Source organism: Mastigoproctus giganteus, chromosome 10 (assembly GCF_048544385.1).
Source record: "Mastigoproctus giganteus isolate SK-2022 chromosome 10, ASM4854438v1, whole genome shotgun sequence".
NCBI classification, from domain to species: domain Eukaryota; kingdom Metazoa; phylum Arthropoda; class Arachnida; order Uropygi; family Thelyphonidae; genus Mastigoproctus; species Mastigoproctus giganteus.
Window position 1 is genome coordinate 147201692 of NC_143584.1, and position 22207 is coordinate 147223898.

The following is a 22207-nucleotide window of genomic DNA, read 5'->3' on the forward strand; positions in this document are numbered from 1 at the left end:
CATGTGAAAAACAATAGCAATTAAAGGGAATGATATATATTACAGTACAAAGTGCCAAATTCAAATTGTTTTTACTTTTGGTCCTCCTAATAGGTGAAAATTAAATCTACTTTCATGCCTTTGTGATAGATGGAGTTTAGGTGTGAAAGCAGGATAGAATTTAAAAAGTTGGTTTAATGGTCACTATACCTATAGACTATAGCACAGCAATATAAGTACTGTATTTATATATGATCAACTGTTCTTTTTCTCAATGGGAAAGTTGTTCCCTATGTAACAACTCAGTGCAACAGTTTACTTCCTTGAAATGAATGTAAACTGAAATTTGGAAAAAAAACAAAAAAAAACCACAGTGGTCATATGAAATGTTCACCCTTCGGTGCATTATTTATTTATTTATATTTTTGATTCAAATAAAATCAATTTCTGTTCATTTTCAGAAATACACCAACGATATTTTTAGATTAAACTGAGGATGGGAGAACAATATTCTAATTTAGAAAAAAACCAGTTGATTAGGCAAATTTTAAATTTGTAAATTGTGAAATTAGCATTAATACTTAATCCAGTTTTAACGTTAATTGCAGAAATTTCACCCCAAATATGACAAAAAAAAGAGGTTTTTTTTTTTTTTTTGTTCAAAGCCTGTATATAGAAACAAATGAACTCCCCATCCCACCTCAGAAGAGAAATATTGCTACTCAGTTATGCAGGAAAAATTCAGTCCTCCAGTCCAACCTATCTGGCTATATCTCTTTTATAAAAAGTTCTTTCCCCATGCCATCTTTTTTGTTCTATTAATCTATTGACAGTTGTCCAGATTTCCTTCTAACCAACAGACACACCTCAGATCAGGATAAGGTAAAAAAAAATTTTAATTGTTAATGTTTTGATACTACCCTTTATGGTCCACCACCATCACGCACCAGTTTGGCAGTGCACATCTCCATTCTAACTGTCATTTAATATTTTTCTGTTTAACTGAAGAAGGCTGTCTACTCAGCCGAAAGCTTTTTGTATATTAAACCGTTCTTTGTATGTATGTTCTAAGTATATTAAACCGCTTTGAGGAACTATAATTTTTTTCGTTTTTAATACTACCCTTTATTTTCAATTTATTATGAACACAATTAAGAATAATCCATTTTTTTTAATAATTAAAAGCATATATTTTTTTTTAAATATAATCTCCTCTACCATCCTTTGTGCACACTTTGGTAATTTGATGGGAAAGGTGCTGCTAATTTTAAGTTCCTTTTTTTCAGCACTAGATAATATGCATGAATTAAGAAAATGCTTGGTTTTTATTTTTTTTATGCCCAAACTTCTTTAATAGCAGAACAGTTGATGATGCAATCAGAAACAGTAATTCAGAAATTCATTAATTGGCAATGATGTCATATGTTTAGATTATTTAAATTAGAAAAAACAACTCTGGCTTACATAATTCTGATGTGCTTCTGTCCAAACATTAAATTGGCTTGTTATTTATCTGTCTGAGCACCCTCCTCATTCTATATTTTCTTAATGGTATATATGCATTGACTATAGCTTTAAAGATATATCATAATTATAATGGTATATTATGATATACCCTCCAGCACTTGACAGCATGACGAAACAAATGGCCCCCAGTTATCACTCCTCCTCCTCTTACGGCAGCAAGAGGATCAGATTGGAAGCAGAGGGTGCTAAGAATCTCTGGGTATGACCAGGCTGCCATGCACGGAAACTGAACTTGGCCTGTTACAACGTAAGATTGCTCATTGATGAAGACAGGATATTAGAACTGGAAAAGGAATTAGAAAATATGAATTTGAATATCATCGGTTTGGCTGAAACAAGAAGAAGAATGAATCGCTTAGAAGTTTATCAAGTGGAAATCTGCTGTACACCAATGGAAACAGTGAAAGGAGCGAAGGTGGAGTTGGCTTTCTGGTCCATAAAGATATAAAAAACAACATTTTGGATTTCAAAAATACCAAGGGTGTCAAGACTACTACTCAGGATTTCTGAGAGGTACAAGCTGAAGGTTATAATGATTTATGCACCAACATCAAGCCACGATGATGAAGAGGTTGAAGAAATGTACACCGAAATTGAGTCTTCTAGATGAGCAGAAAACCCACTACACTATCATTATGGGGGACTTCAATGCTAAGGTTGGAAAGAGACAAAACAGCACAGAAAGGGGAACTATAGGAAATTTTGGAATTGGTGAAAGAAATGAAAGAGATGAAAGACTTGTGGAATTTGCAGAATCTTGAGCATTTTCAGTAATGAACACTTTTTTTTCTTTTTTTTCAAGAAAAGGGTGAACAGAAAGTGGACATGGAAGAGCCCAAATGGATTAACAAGTAATGAAATCGACTTCATCCTCACTAACAGAAAATATATCGTGAATGATGTTACCATCCTGAACAAGGTAAATGCTGGAAGTGATCACAGACTGGTAAGATGCACACTTGATATAGATGTAAGAAAAGAAAGGAAAAAACTGATACGAGTAAATAATACAAAGGTCTTTGAGATAACAGAAGAGGAGAAAAAGCAGTATGCACTGGAACTTAAGAACAAGTTTCAGCTTCTGCAGATGGCTCAGGACCAAGATATCGACAAGGAATATTACAACTTTCTGAAAGTGATAAAGCCCAAGAAAGCTATAGATAAAAAGAAATCCAAAAAGAAAAAATTATTCAAGAAACACTTGTCATGACGAACCAAAGACAACAAATGAAGAGCAAGATAAACACTGACAAGGAGAAAATTGAGTATACTGAGTTATGCAAAGCCATTAGAAAGAGACTCAGAGAGGATATAAGAAGATTTAACACAAGAAAAGTAGAACAAGCATTAAGGGAAAATAAAGGACTTAAATCAGCAGTTATGAGCAGTAATACAGAAAGACAAATGTTACTGAAACTGAAGAATAGCAATGGTGTACTCATAAATAGCAGAGAAGGCATAATTCAAATAGCAGAAGACTACTATAGAGAATTATACAAGGAGCGAGGGAATGATGCCAGCAGTGGGGAAGATTGGTTGCAAATTAGTAACACATATGACATACCCGATATTCTTCCTGATGAGGTAGAACATGTTTTGAAGAAAATGAAGAATCAGAAAGCCCTGGGGGAAGGTCAAGTTACTGTAGAGTTGTTAAAATTGGGAGGAAAAGACCTGGCACAAAAACTGGAAAGACTCTTCACAAAATGCATTAGAAAAGGTGTGATGCCTAAGGAGTGGAATAATGCAATCATAGTTTTGCTGCATAAGAAAGGAGATAAATCAGAAATTGGAAATTATAGACCAATTAGATTGTTATCCCACATCTACAAGTTGTTCACAAGGGTCATTACTAACAGATTAGAAAGAATACTTGATGAGAATCAACAGAAAGAGCAAGCTGGCTTTAGGACAGGATTCTCAACTATGGATCACCTTCACGTAATATCACAGCTAATGGAGAAAGAAAATGAATATAAAACACCATTATGCCTGGTATTTGTGGATTATGAAAAGGCATTTGACTCCATACAGCATAAGGCAATGTTTCAGACACTGGAAAGACAAGGCATAGATACCCCATATATTATGATTCTGAAGAAAATATATGAGAACACTACCCCTTTATTAGACTAGACAAAGACAGTAGGAAATTTAAAATTGAGAAAGGAGTTCAACAAGGAGACACAATATCTCCGAAATTGTTTACTGCTGCCCTTGAGGAAGCTTTCACAAGAATCGACTGGTTGCAGGAAGGGGTCAAAGTGAATGGAGTGTACTTAAACCATTTACGTTTTGCAGATGACATTGTGGTCATAAGCCACAATCCCAAAGAATTAGAGGAAAATCTTAATCAGTTATGCAGAGTTAGTAAGGATTTTGGACTAAAGATGAATATGGCTAAAACAAAAGTAATGATGAACAAGTATGCCACAGAAAGACAACAAAGGTATTAATCCTTCTAAACATGAATTGTTGGCATTTGGTGAAAATGAAGTTAGAAAATTATCAAATACAGTTAAATGCAATTCGTGGATACCTAATTGATAAGGTTTCGGAAGAATTGAAGCATGTGATGAACGCTCTGAGTATGATACCGATTTCACCGAGTGAATGTCAATGAGGATTTTCACAAATGAATCTGATTGCCAGCCCAACCAGCGCTTCATTGATGACAAAAACAGTTTCTTCACTACTGTTTCTTAAAACTGTAGGCCCACCACTGTCCCGCTTCGATCCAACAAAATATGTCAATTCGTGGCTGCTTCAGAAACGTCAATCAGCAACCGACACACAAAGAGGAGGAAAAGAAGTCAGCATAGGGTGTTAGATGAGAACTAATAAAAATTTGGAATATTCTACAAAAACTTTATTATGAAATTATTTTTACTTATTTTACTCACAGTTTACTTATTTTTTATATACTTGAATAATAAATTTATGCTTAATAAACTGTGTTAATATACTTAATTTGTTGTTCTTATTCTAAAAACATTACTACTAAAGTAACAATATCAGGGGAAAAAAATTTTGGAGTACTTTTCATATCCATTTAATTTTCAATTTTTCCTGATAGCAAAGAATGAGTACTGGCACCTATTTTTTTACAAAAAAAGCACTGGTTTGTATATTTGTAAATAGTTTAGTATTTTGAAAATATTTTAAATATTTGTATAGTTTGTAAATATTTTAGTCCTGCACTTCCGGATGCAACAATATTGCTCATACATTACGTAGGTCATTTCCTGATTCGATATCGACCAGTGCGTTTTGACAGGTGTGTCTGGAATCGGTGATGTTTGATTTGCTAATTATACATACTAACGTAGTAATTAACACAATGCCACGACCTAGATTGACAATCACCAATTCCGAGAGAAAATGATGCCATCAGGAGTCTGCACGGAAATATAGAGAGAAACATGCTGAAAGGTTACGAACTAATCGGAGAATAAGTTCAATGATGACGGAGCAAGTGGAAAATCAAAGCAAGAGGAAGTGTGTAGCTAATATGAACGAAAAACAGGCCGAAACTCAGCAAACCGTTAAAAGGCTCAGACGTACTATAAGATCTTTACAAGATCCTGATAACAAAGAAACCACTGAAGTATTATGTTGCAATTTATGTGGTATGATAGATGAATGTCGACATTGCAATGGATTATCTGTTGTACAATTGTTGGAGTTTCATTCCAAAGTCTGGTTCCAGTGTTGTCAGATTTGAGAATATGTATTTATTTTATTTTTTTCTGAAACTTCCCATTTGTAATACAGGTGATCCCCACTTAACGCTGATAATTCGTTCCGGAAAAACAGAGCGCTAAGTGAGTGCCGCATTCCCATAAGGTAACATATGTATTTGTAAGTTGTGGTCAGTGCCATAGAATATTTCCTAATCAATAATAAACGGTAGTGAAAAGATGCACAAATGTCGGTCAAAATATTTAATATTCAAATATTTGTACATATAAAATATTCTGCATTACATACGTATATAATTATGTGGTAACTACTTACGTATCAAAATTAAACTTAAAATTCAATTTAAATCATGAATTTAATTGATCTAAATTGATTTAATTTAATTGATGAATTTAATCAAGAAAAATTTGTCAATTTTGGGTTGAACTTTGGCCCTCTTCCAAATAAACAAAGGGATATTAATTTTAAATCCCCCGCAGCGTTACCACCCAACAATCCGTCAACCGATCCTTCGCCACTTTGAAACCTGGCACGTTTTTTATTCTTTCAATATGAAACTTCTTTTAGGCATTCTTTTCCACAAAAGTCCTGCTTCATCTATGTTATAAACTTGTTGAGAAGTATAACACACAATCCCAGCTTCAATAATTTTAACAAGTTCTTTTTTGAAAGTTTCGGCTCCTTGATCTTCACTTGCGGCTTCTCCCTAGATTTTAAATCTATTCAACCAGCCCTTACCAGTTTTAAATTGTTCCACATTTTTTTTTTTTTTTTAGGTGAGTTTTCTTCAGATCATCATATTGGCTAATCTCTCTCTCTCTTTTTTTTTTTTTTTTTTTTTATATATAATATTGAACTTAACTGAATTCTGCATTGGATATTATCTTCAATAAAATTAGTTGTCTTTCCATTACAATCCTAACAGCCGGCCTAGCCCTTGTTGCTTGCAGTGGAACAGCTATCTTTCCCACTGCTAAAATTCTTTATTTTTTTATAATTGTTCTTACAGTTAAATTAGCATGCTAGAAAATATCACTGAGCGTGGGAAAATTTCTCAAGTCGGCGTGGGAAACGTTTTAATGTTGTTTTGATATTCATTTTTAAGCTATCGACTCCATCAAATGAAACGATTTCGTTAAATACGCCAAAAATGCAATCTGTAAAAGAGCGTTATAGTGATCTGTGACAGCGTTATAGTCAGATATGGGTTATAATATAAGAACAGCGTTATAGCGAATCAGCGTAAAGCGAACCACATTATAACGGGGGCCTGCTATAGTGATGTTTAGTATACTGCACAATAAATGTCACAAAGAAAATTTTCAGTGTTAAGCAAAGCTGGGGGAATGATACAACAAATGGCACCCTTGCATGTTTGGTCTTTTTTGCTAAAATTATTGAACATATATTGACAAATAATACAGAATACATATTCAAAATGACTAAAATATAAACAAATTTACATTATAGTGATGATCTGTTCATTAAATTCCTACTTTCATTTCATTATATAATTTTAACAGATTAATAAACTAAAGAACTAGATCATTAATAATTAAAACTTTTCTTTCCCATACAGTGATAAGATGATTTCTGATTTATGACATTTGTTTTTTATCTAGTGTTGTCTAACTGCTTCTTAGTCTTTTAAGTTATTAGGCATTACCCAAGTGCTTCTTAAGACCTTTAGCTACTTGACTTTAGAACCACATAAAAAATGAAGGGATTCAACTTGTTCAGTCCAAACTTGCCTTTAAAAACATTACTTTGAAAACCTGTTTTTAAATTTAAAAAAAAATGCATCCCTTGTTGGCTGAAGCTTTTGGTTATTGCATAAATAAACTTTTCCGTTAATTTATAGGAAAATTATTCTTAACTAATGTTAATTAAAATATTTGTTTATTAAATGCTTTATATGTCAAAATTTGACTATTTCAATTATTCATTGTTTTGTATTTCAGAACTGGGATCCAGATGTCAGGTGAGAAATTTTTGGTCAAGCTTCATCTCCTTAATTCTTTATTTATCAACTAATATTTGCTGAATGTAACAAATTTGGAAGCTTGCTTCTTACAAAGAAGAAAGTTATTTAGTTCATTTTATCATTGTTTTCATTAAAATTTTTTTATACAGTCAAAGCCTTTTATAATTAGCAAAAGAACAAAGAAATGTTTAAACATTTATATTCTACTAATATAATGTAGTAGTATTAGCCATATAGTGCAAGGAACCCACCGGCTTTTACTGCACTGGCCAACAAAAATGAAAGTAGATAAGAAAATACAAATTATGCACTTCCCTCCTCACCTCGGTAACTATTCCAGTTGATATTTGAATTTCTTCACACTGTCAACCTCAACTACCTGCAGAGGCAACTTTCATTAATCTGCCTAAAAGAAAACTTCGTACAGTGTAGTCACTGTAGTCTTACGGGATCTATCCAGTTATTAAAGGAGGCAGCAATGAAGTAAGCAAACCCTTAGCCATAATTATGAGAGCTTCCTTGGACTCAGGGGAGGTCCCCATGGACTGGAGGTGTGCAAATGTATCACCAATTCACAAAGGAGGTTCAAAAGGTGACACAAGTAACTACAGACCTGTTAGTTTAACTTGTGTTCTGGAGAAAATAATGGGATCAATGCTTAAAGAAGCATTGCAGGATCATCTAGACAAACCTGCAGTAATAGTTAAGACACAGCATGGGTTTGTCAAAGGGAGGTCTTGTCTGACCAATTTGATTGCTTACTATGATGTGGTCACAAAGGAACTGAATGCCAAAAATAATTTTGATATCATATACTTGGATTTCAGGAAAGCTTTTGATACTGTTGCACATGGAAAACTGCTGTACAAATTGGAGAGGTATGGCATCAAGGGTAAGCTGCTATAATGGATAAAGGGATGGTTGAGTGGGAGACAACAGAAAGTGGTAATCAATGGACACTGCTCTTCGTGGACAAATGTTATTAGTGGAGTTCTCCAGGTTTCGGTGTTGAGCCCATTGTTTTGTGTATTTATCAAAGATATCGATGAAGGTATATCGGGTTTAATGTCCAAGTTTGCAGATGATACAAAGGTTGGCAGGATTTTTAACGACAGTAATGACAGTATGCTACTCCAACTGGATCTAGATAAGTTGGGAAAATGGACTGAGAAGTGGCAACTAGAGTTTAACATTGACAAATGCAAAGTACTGCATATGGGTAGCAATAACTGAAGAGAAACATACCAACTGGGTGGTACTACACTCAGGGAAGTGGAAATTGAAAAAGACCTGGGGGTAATTGTGCAGCCAAATATGAAGTTCGCTGAGCAGTGCAGACGGGCGCCAGGGCAGGTCTAGGTGTGGCAATGGTCAGGCCACACCTAGAGTACTGTTGTCTGGAGGCCTCATTTTAGGAAGGATGTAGAGTTGCTAGAACGAGTACAAGGAAGGGCAACAAGATTGGTGAGGGAAAGAAAGGGTGCTCTTACCAAGAAAGGCTTAAGTTCTGCAAATTGCAGCACCTGGAGAGTAGGCACCTATGAGGTGATCTGATTGAGGTGTATAAGGCCTTGAATGGGTTGAGCAAGCTGAATGCCTATAGGATTCTTCGTCTTGCTCAGACTAAGAATCTGAGGGGGCACAGTTTCAAATCGGGGAAAGATAGTTGTAGAATAAATGTGTGGAAATTTGCCTCTAGCCAGCGGGTAGTTGATTGGCGGAACAGGCTTCCATCTTTTGTTGTGGAGGCTAATAGCCTAAATAAATTTAAGGCTGAGCTGGACAGGCATTTGGAAAGAATGGAGGGATGAAATGGGAGGGTTTTTTTTTTTTTTTGGCTGATGCTGCATAAGCTTGCTTTCTTGCATCGTATGCCTCTACTAATGCTAAACTTCTTCCCCTGTAATTTGAATTTATGGCCTCTATTTCTGGAATTCTTTATAACAGTGAAAATTTCACCTTCATTCGTTTTACTAACCCCTCTCAGATCCTTCAGTCAGATCCCCACTAAGGTGCCTGATCGCAGAGCTCTGTAGCGCACGTAATTGAAATATCTCCTCTTACAATACCTGAAATCTTTCCTTATACAGTACCCTTTTGCTGATCTCACTATGAGAGTTGCCCATCTTTGGACCCTTTCAAGAAATTCAATGCCTTTTTTTAGACAAGGTCTCTATACTTTGACACTGTTGTGAGTGGGGTCTTACAATTGCCTTATACAGTGGGATTATGACCTCCCTATCTATACAGGATATTTTTCTATAAATCATTGACAGGACACCATGGGCTTTCCTGGCTACCTGTTTACACTGCTCAGAGAACTTCATATATGCTTGTATCATAACTCCCAGAACCCTTTCTTCCTCTACTGTTTTTAATTCAACCCCACAAAATGTATAAGTTATTTGGAGTTGCTATTTCCCAAATGTAAGACCTTGTATTTTTTGCATTAAAACATAGCTGCCACTTTACTGACCATTCTTGAATCCTGTTCAAATCATTCTGATGGAGCACTGCTCGGCACTGATCATTAATGATTCCTAATCTTTGTCATCTGAAAATTTTGACATCCCCTCATTGAAATATTTTCTGAAAGTCAGAAACACCGATGGTCCAAGAACAGATCCTTGGGGACCCCACTTCTGATGTTATATCAATCTGAAGAATATCCATTAATTACAACCTTCTGCCCTGCAGTCCATCTTAGAATCTTTCAAGTAATCCCAACCTGTTCCAGCTTATACAGTAACCTCTCGGGATGGACACAAGTTAAGTCAATAAGTCAAATGCCTTACTAAATTCCAAATAAACTATGTCGAAATTGCTCCCTCCATCCAGCTCAAGAGTAACTGTGTCAAATTAGCTTACCAGGTTAGTTAAACATGATTTTCCCTAACAAAACCATGTTGTGTGCCCATCAGAATGCAATTTCTATATAAATGTACCTAGGTTGCACTCTTAATCATTGCTTCCAAGATTTTCACTACCACTGAAGTCAGACTAACCGGTCTGTACTTACAGACTTCACTCTTAGAACCACCTTTATGTGTTGGTGATATGTTGGCACTTCTCCGATCCAAAGGAATTTCTCCGCAGTCCAGTGATGCCTTCGTAATTAACCTCGATGGTTGACCATACTCTCTGGCTGCCTCCCTCAAAATTATTGGATATATTCCATCAGCTCCAGGAGCCTTTCTTGCCTTTAGGCTCAAAAGCTTTTCTAATAGGTGGTCAACTGTAATTTCAAAATCACTAATTTCATTTTGCCTTGGCCTTGCTTGCATAGCCTCTCCTCAGTACAAAGGTCTTTCGTCAGTATTGACTGATGTGAAATACAGTAAACCCTCATTAATCCGGACCCCGGTAATCTGTACGTCGCTTAATCTGGACAGCTCTAAAAAAATTTAAAAGTGTAAAAATCAAATGACGATCGGGCTCAAAGGTCATATTGTATTGTGTCCAAGGTCATTGGGCCATGATGACTCACGCTGAACAAACAACCTGGTTCCCGGCTGCGGTTCAGACAGTTGTTTGTCATTTGCTCCGCGGTTACGCGCTTCTGTCTTTTGTTGTTTGTGCTGTGCAGTTAAACAATGTCTTTAAGTAAGCCTAGTGTAGGACAGAAGTGCAAGCATAAAACGCTTTCTCTTCACAATAAACTATCGGTGATAGAAAAACTCAAAAAAGGAGCTTCAGTGTCCAGCATCTGTCTTGAGTTGGCATCGCAAAACAAACCGTGTCGGACATTAAAAAGAAAAAAAGTGAAATTCTTAATTTTGTTCTCAAGTTTAACGTGGAGAAAGAAAAAAGTAAAGAATGCGGATGCCTACTGATAAAGCACTAGATGATGCTGTGTACAAATGGTTTTCCCAACTTCGTTCATCTGGTTTGGCTGTGGGAGGAATAGAAATTCAAGCAGCGGCGGAGAGACTGGCTGAACAGTTAGGATTTGAACAATTTCAAGCGAGCTCAGGTTGGCTTTTTAGATTTAGGAGACAGCATAACATTTCAAACAACAAAATGTGTGGGGAAATTCTTAGTGCTGATTTTGAAGCTGTTGAGCCTTTCAGGAAACAACTGAATGATTTTATTCAAAAGGAGGGTTATCATTGAACCAAGTGTACAACTTTGATGAGATGGGACTGTTTTGGAGAGCTCTGCCTGAAAACACACAAGCGTCAAAGACTGAGAAAACCATGCCTGGAAGAAAAATGAGCAAGGAACATGTTTCAGCATTGCTGTGTGCAAATGCTGACGGAAGCCAAATGTTAAAAACTGTCATCATTGGGAAAAACAAAAAACCAAGTGCCCTACAAAACATTGTAGTAATGGACGATCTACTGGTACACTACTACAATTCCCACAATGCATGGTTTATCACGGAAATAACAATGGATTGGTTCCACAAGAAAGCTGTGCCAGAAATTAGAAGACATCAAAAAATCCCAGAAGGCAAAGTAAAGGCCTTGGTTTTGCTAGATAACGCACCAACCCACCCTGACATTGACAAACTCGTCAGTCGAGATAAGAAGATTAAGTGCATGTTCCTGCCACCAAACATGACACCTGTTTTCCAGCCTATGGACCAAGGGGTGATCTACACGGCAAAGCAGCTCTACAGAAAGAAGTTTTTGAGTGAAGTCCTAGAAGTTGAGGAGCCACTAGTTGGTGAAGAAGACAGAAGAGGACAACAGACATTGAAAAATTTAAAGTCGTACAACGTAAGATCTATGATTTACTAAGTTTAATTTGTAAATTACATGTGTGTGTACAAAGTGCCAAAGACTAGAAGGGTAAGGATAGTAGAAAAGAGAAGTAATGTAGATTTGAAAAAGGCGAAAGAATGTTATTATCCTAAAAGTTATGATGAATTTACTGCTGCTTTGCACATTTTGGTGCATTTGTTATACCTTGCTTATTTATTTATTTTTTTCCATCAACTGTAATTTTGATTTTAATTACATTTAACACACACACACACACACACACACACACACACGTGCACGCGCAGGTGCCTCCATGGGCAGGAGCAGCGGTGCATAGCACACGCTTCTTGATTAGACCGGGGTTCAAGTCCGTGACCACCAAATACGGAGGATGCGGAAAGGTCAGGGAATGACCACTGCATATCCCTGGAGCAATATGGCCTTAGTTGCTAATGCTCCTAAAAACCAAACAACAACAACAACACGTGCGTATCTTAGGGGAAATGGTTTTGGGCTTTAAAATATTTTGTCAAAATGCACTGTTTCAGTAGGAGAGCATGTTTTAAGAGAAGAATGAAGGTACATGATTGTGGTTAATTCACTTTTGCAAGTAGATGGTGTTTGAAAAAAAAAAATGACGTACAAGCTCTAATTCTTGATGAATATATTTCATGCAAGAAGTTTCATGAAATATATTCTTGATGAATATATTTCATGAAACTTCTTGCTCAACTACAGTATGTTCTTTTTTGCTACAAAATCTTCAGTCCCTTATGTATACAATGAGTTCCTCTTCATTTCTGCATACCTGAGATATGCAGGAATGCCTCCTTGTCTCTGCTAGCAAAATTCCTATATATCATTGACAAGACTCTGTGACCTGCTCTGGCAGCCTGTCTGCATTGTGCAGAGAATTTCATATCTGCCTGCATAATTACCCCCAGGTCCTTTTCATTCTCCACTTCCTTGAGTTTAGTACCACACAATTGGTATGGCCCCGGGTGCCAAGCGTATTTCGAGGCCAAGCGATATTCTGGTGATATATAGAGCGCTCTTCTAAAGTGATTGAAGTTATTTCCTTTTAAGTTCCTACGTTTCTAGCAAAAGCCTTTCTTTTATAACTAGTTCTATACTTGAAAACCACAAGTTAGAACACAGAAAGGAAACACACCTTTCTTTTTCCTATATTTCTTGTTTTATTAACCAACTAACACTTCAACCGCTTGGCCTCCGAGCGGCACTGCTCCTGCCTCCCCGTGGCGGGGCCGGTAATCTGGGGGAAAAGTTATCCCCCAGGGCTAAAAGGAGCAACGATGGATAAAAATGAATATCCACCTCTAGAGCCTTCAAACTCAAGGCTAGACAAACCTAATGATGAAGACGTGAACCAAGCAAAAAGGCTCCGAAGAGAAGTTCAGTGCAATGAAATGCCAAACTTTCTGGTGATACACTCTCTCTCCAACCAACCTGTAGGCAAATTATCACCATTCGTCATCCAAAGATTTCTGGAATCGATTGCTGGAACACCAAAAATGGTTAAACGACTGCAATCTGGAGACCTATTAATTGAAACAGCCAACTCCAAACATTCCGAGTGGCTGCTCAAAACAACGACATTCGGTGGCCTGCCAGTATCTATTACTCCACACAACACCTTAAATTCCTCGAAAGGCGTTATAACCGAATGGGACCTACTTACAATATCAGAAGAGGAATTAGTTAAAGAACTGAGTAATCAAAAAGTAACCAACGCCAAACGCATAATGACCAAAAAAGATGGAAATCTCGTCCCAACTAGGTCAATCATTTTAACCTTCAGTACCCCAGATTTGCCATCCTCAGTAAAAGCTGGCTATTTAAACTGCCGAATTCGGGCTTATATTCCTAACCCGATTCGTTGTTTTAAATGCCAAAAATATGGACATTCCCAACAAGCATGCAGAGGAGAAGCTATTTGTCCTATTTGTGGTTCCAAGGAACATACACAAGCAGACTGTTCAGCATCAAGTCCCATTTGCCCTAACTGCAAAGAAAGTCACCCAGCATTTTCAAAATCCTGTGAAATGTGGAAAACAGGGAAGAAAATTCAAAAATATAAAATTGAACACAAAGTCACATACCCTGAGGCACGCAGACAGGTTATGTTGACGATGCCCAGTCGTTCATATGCGTCTCACACTTGAAGCTTTATTTCAACAGCAGTACAAACAGATGTATCAATACCCCCCAGCACATCTATGGCTAATTGGGTTAAAAATACACTATCTAATTCAGGAAAAGACACACATCAAACTAAAACCAGTGAATCGACCAACACTCCAATCAGCATCCCAACTGATACTCGGACAGTCTCGCATGATAAAGAAAAATTAAAAACTACCAAAGACAACAAGAAACCTGAATCATCCACCAATAGTATGGAAGTAGATGTACACTCAGATCTTGAGGAACCCATACTAGAACTTCATGCAAATGACATTATGGATACTGGGCGCCCCAGCTTCCCAAAAAAAGACCAGAAAAAGTGCTCAAACAAAAAACAGTCTGATGAATCATCCTCAACTAAACCTAAATGAACCACAGTATCTTACAATGGAATTGCAGAGGTTTTCGTTGCAACACTGACGATATTCAATACTTAATTAACCGATATTCTCCAGCTGCCTTCTGTCTACAGGAAACTTACCTGACCTCACAAATTTCTCCTTCGATAAAGAACTATTGCCTTTATCGAAGAGATCGAAATACCGCTAATGCTGCCCATGGTGGGGTAGCAATCCTAGTAAACTCGAAGATCCCAACTAGACATATCCCAATCCAAACTGAAATAGAAGCTGTTGCTGTTCGCATAACTCTCCATAGTGCAATAACACTTATCTCAATCTACCTACCACCAAACCGTTCTTACTCTTTAAGAGATCTTGAAGACCTGTTTATACAGATACCTCCACCTCTCTGTATATTAGGGGACTTTAACGGGCACCACCCATTATGGGGTTCTCCCAAATTGGATAGACGTGGCCGACTAATTGAAAGCTTTTTAGAGGCACTAAATTTCAGTATACTCAATACTGGTGCACCGACACACGTACAGCTCCCAGCAGGACACACATCAGCAATAGACCTCACAATTTGTTCACCAGTACTAGTCCCAACCATAGAGTGGAATGTAATAAATGATCCCATGGGCAGTGACCACTTTCCAATAGTATGCAACTTTCTGATAGCAAAGACTCCTTCAATTCAACCGTGCAGAAAGTGGAAATTTGTCCGAGCAGACTGGGCAAAATTTCAATCGTCAATCGACCTTGATGAGGAAAAAATCCGCCTCCAACATATTGATGATGCCACAGATTACATCACGTCGCATCTTCTAAATGTGGCTAAAAATACAATACCACTATCAAATCCCCTGGGCCGAAAACATCATAATTACTGGTGGAATGACAAATGCACCACAGCAAAGAGAGCAAAAAATAAAGCTTGGAATTTGTTTCGGCAATGTCCGAGCACAGTCAATCTTATTAACTATAAGAAATTAAGGGCAAAAGCACGCTTCATACAAAAGCAAGCAAAGAAAGAATCCTGGATCCGTTTTGCCTCTAGTTTTCACAGAAATACTGATTCCAAAATAATATGGAAAAAAATTAGACAGCTGTCTGGTAAGTTTCCTACCATACCTTCTCCAATCCTCTCTTGGAATGGGAAAGATCTCTCTAATCCAGTAGATATAGCTAATGCTTTGGGAAATACTTTTGCCGAAATTTCAGCAGCAACAGCCTATCCTACCTCATTCCAAAGAATTAAAAACACTGAAGAAAAGCATGCTATTCATTTTCAAACTGCCCGTCTTCTCCCATATAACAAACCTCTGCAATATTCTGAACTTTTACATGTCATTAAAACTGCCCGCAATGGTGCTGCCGGGCCAGATGGGATTTATTATGTCATGCTACAACATCTTGATGACAAAGCTTTGCGCTGCCTCCTGGTCTTTTACAATCGCATATTTTTAGAAAATGTTTTTCCAGCTTCTTGGCATCACTGTACAGTTTTGGCATTCCTGAAACCTGGAAAAGATCCATCCAACCCGAATAGCTATAGACCCATATCTCTCTCAAGCTGCCTCAGCAAAATTCTTGAGAAAATTATCCACAGAAGACTCGTCTGGATCATAGAGTCGGAACAGCTAATGAGCCATAGTCAATATGGCTTTCGTCAAAACAGGTCATGCCTAGATCTTATGGTCAAGGCTGAATTTGCCGTCCGTAATGCTTTTGTCAAACATGAACATCTAGAATGGTTTCAATAGACATAGAGAAGGCTTTTGATACCACTTGGCGGTATGGTATACTTAGTGATCTTTACCTTCTAGGACTACGAGGCAACCTCCCTATATTTATTGAGAACTTCTTACATACTAGATCATTTCAAGTTCGATACCAACATGCCCTTTCCACAACTTTCATCCAGGAAGAAGGTGTTCCACAGGGATCAGTACTGAGTGCCACTCTTTTTGCTCTGAGAATAGATTCCATCACTAAGCAGTTTCCAAATACAGTTGAGACTTACCTTTATGCAGATGACCTTTCCATCTCCTGTCATTCTCAAAACATGAGGTCTGTTGAAAGACAGCTTCAGATATCACTTAATAAAATTCAACAATGGGCAAGCCTCAACGGCTATCGGCTCTCGCAGCAGAAAACAGTTGCCATCCACTTCTGTAGACAACGCAAACTCCATCCAGATCCTGAACTTAAAATTTCTAACATCGTTGTCCCAGTCACCAGCAACATCAGATTTCTTGGATTAATCCTTGACAACAAGTTAAATTTCCTAGACCATATTAAAAATGTGCGGACGTCATGTCTAAAAAAGTTAAACATACTCAGAGCTTTATCTGCCCAAACATGGGGTGCAGATCGTACCTCGCTTCTTCGTTTATACAGGGCATTAATCAGATCCCGTCTCGATTATGGTGCTCCTGTCTATGATTCTGCCAGAAAGAGTGTATTACGCTGGCTTGATCCAATTCAGCACAGTGCTTTGAGAATTGCAATTGGTGCATTCAGAACGTCGCCAGCACATAGTCTCTACATTGATGCTCACGAGCCCCCACTAGCTTTACGCAGGAAAACACTGTTACTCAAATATGCTGTAAAGATACAAAGTTGTGCCTCTCATCCCGTTCAGTCATACCTTTTCAACCCACCATTTGAAATCTTATACAGAAACAAACCTAGCATAGTAAAGCCAGCTGGTCTTCGCCTTCTTGAATTGGAGCAAGTTTGGAATATTTCCGTCCATTCCGTACAACAAGTAGCCACATGTACTCAGCCACCATGGACTCCTCCTCCTCTTCCAACCTGTGACACTTACCTCTGTCAATGGAGAAAGAATACTTTGCAAGCATCAAATGTCAAACAAATTCATGCAGTTCACACTCAAAGATATACTGACTTCTCCCCAATCTATACAGATGGCTCTAAATCTAATTCAAATGTTGGAGCAGCTGCAGTGTTTCCAAATACAACTGTATCAGTTTCCCTTCCATCAGAATTTAGTATATTTTCTGCTGAATTATATGCAATCAAACTAGCTTTAGAAAATCTCTGTTCAGACAGTTCCTTCAAATCAGTTATTTACACGGATTCCCTCAGCTCAATCATGTCGTTATGTAATTCCTCAGATGAAGTCCACCCTATTCTTAATGAAATCAGAAGCTTATTACTGCAAATTAAAGAACGCAACCAACTGGTCACTTTTTGCTGGATTCCATCCCATTCTGGTATTTTAGGCAATGAACTGGCCGATAAAGCTGCAAAAAATCCAACTACTTTTGATTTAACCAATATCCCTGTTCCAGCATCAGATTATGCACTAACTGTTCATGCTGCTTGCATATTACAATGGACAGCACTCTGGCACTCTCAGACTAATAATAAACTCTTTCAGTTTAAACATGATCCAAAAATCTGGCACTCCAGTAACCGTACATCGAGACAAGAAGAAGTAGTCCTTTCAAGGGCAAGAATAGGACATACCCATCTGACCCACCTTCATTTACTCACAGGAGATGATCCACCACAATGTACACATTGTTCTAATAATTTGACAGTAAAACATATTCTTATTGGCTGCCCCTATTATAAACAAGCCAGAACTTCATCCTTGATCTCACTGGTTAATCTCCATAAACCAATAACTCTTGAAAACCTCATTGGTGATAAGGCAAATATTTCTGAATTTTTTGACTTTCTCAGGCAAACTGGGCTTTTCAATTATTTCTGATTTCAGATTTTCTTTTGATTTAGGGAAAACTCATGTTTTAATATAATAAGTGAATAGGCACATTATAGCCTTAGCAGCTTATGTGCCATTAAGCCTCCAGAACAACAACAACAACAATTGGTATGTTTCTCTTGGGTTACTGCTACCCATATGCAATACTTTGCATCTGTCAATGTTAAATTTCAGTTATCACTTCTCAGCCCATCTGCCTGACTTTTCTAGATCCTGCTGCAGTAGCATATACTGTCTTTACTGTCATTAACAACCCTACCAACCTTTGTATCATCTGCAAACTTGGACATTAAACCCGATATACTTTCATCGATATCATTGATAAATACACAAAACAACAATGGGCCCAGCACTGAACCCTGGGAGACTCAACTAATTAGCATTAGCATTAGTAGAGGCATGCGAAGCAAGAAAGCAAGCTTATGCAGCATCAGCCAAAAAAACGCTCCCATTTCACCCCTCCATTCGTTCCAAGTGCCTGTCCAGCTCAGCCTTAAATTTATTTAGGCTATTAGCTTTCACAACAAAAGATGGAAGCCTGTTCCACCAATCAACTACCCACTGGCTAAAGACAAATTTCTGCACATCTACTCTACAACTACATTCGTGGACTAATGTTATTAGTCCACGAAGAGAAGTGTCTATTAGTTACCACTTTCTGTTGTCTCCCACTCAACCATCCCTTTATCCATTGTGGCAACTTTCCCTTAATGCTATACTGCTCCAATTTGTACAGCAGTCTTCCATGTGCAACGGTAACAAATGCTTTCCTGAAATCCAAGCATATGATATCAAAATTATTTTTTGCATCCAGTTCCTTTGACCATATCATAGTATCCAATCAAATTTGTCACAAAAAACCTCCTTGTAACAAACCTGTGCTGTGTTTGAACTGTTACTGCAGTCTTGTCTAGATGATCCTGCAATGCTTCTTTAACCAGTGACTCCATTATTTTCCCTGGAATAGAAGTTAAACTAACAGGTCTATAATTATTTGTGCCACTCTTTGAATCCCCTTTGTGAATTGGGGATACATTTGCACACCTCCAGTCCATGGGGACCTCCCCCAAATCTAAGGATTTTCTCATAATTATGGCTAAGGATTTGCTTACTTCCCTCGCTGCTGCCGTCAATATAACTGGATAGATTCCATCCACCCCAGTTGCCTTTTTTATGTTTAACTTCAACAATTTCTCCTCCACTTTGATCTCTGTTATTACAGAATTATTTAGCTCCCTGTTAAGAGTTTAGTAAACTTCTGTCCTCCCCCTTCTTTAAGAAAGAGAAGAATGGTGATATCCAGCTCAGGTCCCTAGGTATGGACTTAGCACACCCAGAGTCCTGGGTCAGCTAACTGAGCAGTATCATCAACAGTCAAACCATCAATATCAAGTGGACACCAATCTATTCATCCCCTTCCTCCTAGAGTTTACATAAGTAAAGAAGTCTTTGTTGTTTTTCTTTGCATCCTTTGCCAAATATTTCTCATAATTAGCCTTCGCTTGACTAATGTCGTTTGTGACTTTATTACAGACTAGCTTATATCTACCATAGGCTTCTGTGTCTCCTGATAATTTATATGTATCCCATGCATTTTTATTGTCTTCCACAAGCCTCATTAGTTCATCTGACATCCATTTAGGTCTTGAACAATATTTCTTAGTTGGTATGAAATGCCTAGTAGCTTGCAAGATTAATTCCTTGAAGGCATCCCATTTAGAATTTGCTGTTGGTAACATCATCAGTTTGTCCCACTGTATAGAATTTAAAAAAATCTCTGAGACCCTTGTAGTCACCTTTACGAAAGCAAAAACATTTTCTTTTACCCCTAATGGTATTTACATCTTTAAGTAAATCCCACATTAGTACACAGTGATCACTGTCACATAGTAGTTCCTTTATCTGCAAATTATTAATGTTTGAGTAATCACTGCTGATAATCAGATCAAGAGATTACTCCCTCTGGTTGAACCTCGAACATTTTTCTGTAGGAAACAATCCTCCTATAAATCCATAAAAGCCTTGCTACCATGCGAGTGATCAATCCACAAGTTCCAGTCAATATCTAGAAAGTTAAAATCCCCCATCACAAGACATTCTGATTTACTGGCCCACTCTATTTCTCTGTATAATTGATGATTGTACTTATTAGAGTCTGTAGGCCTGTAACACACTCCTATCCTCATTTTCCCTTTCCCAGTGCTTATGTCACTCCAAACTGACTCAACGTTGCACTGTCCACCAATGTCAACTGGATGTACTTCCTTCGATTTTGTGTGTTTCTTAACTAACAGTGTAACCCCTCCTCCCTTCCTGTCCTGTCTATCCTTTCTGTACACATTGTACTCCCCATATTCCAATTCTGCACTGCTTATATCTATGTGGCACCATGTCTCTGATATTCCAACAATATCTGCCTTTGATGTGTTGACCAAACTCAAATTCATCAAATTTATTTACTATACTTCTAGCATTGGTGTACATGCAAATATACATGCACCTGGTCTCTAATTCTTAGTTACCCTAGCACAGGTCATGTATTTACTTGTTCCACGATGACTCCCAGCAGTCTTTGAAATCTCCTAGCACCTTTCCAGGCAGCTGCTCATTCTAATAGAAGCAGTGCAGGAATCACTTTCACTTCTGCCTGTGGCTACTGTTAATCTTTTAGTCTGTGAATCCCTCCCAAGCTAGCAGTTTTCCGACTTGCCTAATACTGCCGCAATAGCATCAGCAAATTTTCTTGCACCCTTTCTGTTTGAGTGTATCCCATCCTGTTGAAGCAGTCTCTCCTTTTAGCAAGCACAGCCCATGCTGGAAAAAAATTCTACTCCATGAGCCTTGCACAATCTCTCCAGGGCTGAATTGATTGACAAGGCTTTCATCATATACTTCCTCCTGTCCTGTCTGGGCAGAATTGCTGACACTTTCAAATTTAACCGTAACTCGCGACTTTTTTTTTTAATATTGTGACATCTTGAATATTGTATACAGGTCTGGAAGCTACATTTTAAGAAGGATGTGAGTCTGTTGGAATGAGTGCAGTCTTGCAACAAGGTGATTAGTAAAAGGAAACAAAAGTGTACTCTTACTAAGAAAGACCAGTTATGCAAATTACAATGTCCTGAATCTAGGCACCTCTGAGGAGATCTGATTGAGGTGTTTAAGTCCATCACCATTTAGTAAGTGGTAAATAGTGATGTCATCCTTAATCTTGCTCAGACAACACACTTGAGGGAACATAAATTTAAATTGAGATAGGATGGTTGCAGGATAGATGTGCAGAAATTTGCTTTCAGCCAATTGATTGTTGATTTTTAGGTAAGTTAATTGTTGGAATAAACTTCTGAGTGTTGTGGAAGTGGGGGGCTTGAATAAATTTAAGGAGAAATTACAGACATATTATTATAGGGGTGAAAAGTTGAAGTGGGAAGTTTTTGTTTTATTTATTTATTTATTTATTTATTTTTTTTTTTTGGTTATGCTATATACGCTTGCTTCCTTGCATCATTTTCCAATACTAAAACTAAAAATGTTTATCAACATGTATCTGATTCTCAGTGATTACTGAGCTGTGGGTATTTGAAATGTAACTTGACTTTGAGTTTAGTATTGGAAAAAATTTACGTTATGTTGTATATTTTGTGAACAGCTTGGAAAATGATTACGTTGTATAGTTACCATAGCTTAACCTACAGAATTGTTCAAAATGTATGCCATCAGCTTGGATGCAGGGCTTGGCTCATTCGGCTAGGGAACACCCTGCAAAGAATAGCAGAATTATTAACCTTAATATACAAATTTAACTGTTTTAAAGTTTTCTTTCCCTTTCTTAATTTTTTTGTTATATATATAACCTATGTATCTTATCTTCTAGGGAAGATATGGAAATGTTCTTGACAGAACTTATTCCAGAGGTAGGTGAATATGTGATATATTTACAACAGTAAAAGTGAAAAAATAAAATAACTTTTGTTTTACTTTCTTTTACATTTTCTGTGTTTAG

The 22207-nt window shown here is 37.4% G+C and overlaps 1 protein-coding gene across 1 annotated transcript in view; it reads left to right on the forward strand.

Annotated features, from left to right (window-relative positions):
- The window catches only part of LOC150079348 (uncharacterized), a 62384-nt gene that overhangs the window by 19384 nt on the left and 20793 nt on the right, over positions 1–22207 (forward strand). The window contains exons 3-4 of the mRNA XM_090382500.1: positions 7170–7189; positions 22079–22118. Of these exons, the coding sequence (XP_090238626.1) occupies positions 7170–7189; positions 22079–22118 (60 nt within the window). The remainder of the gene's footprint in view (positions 1–7169; positions 7190–22078; positions 22119–22207) is intronic.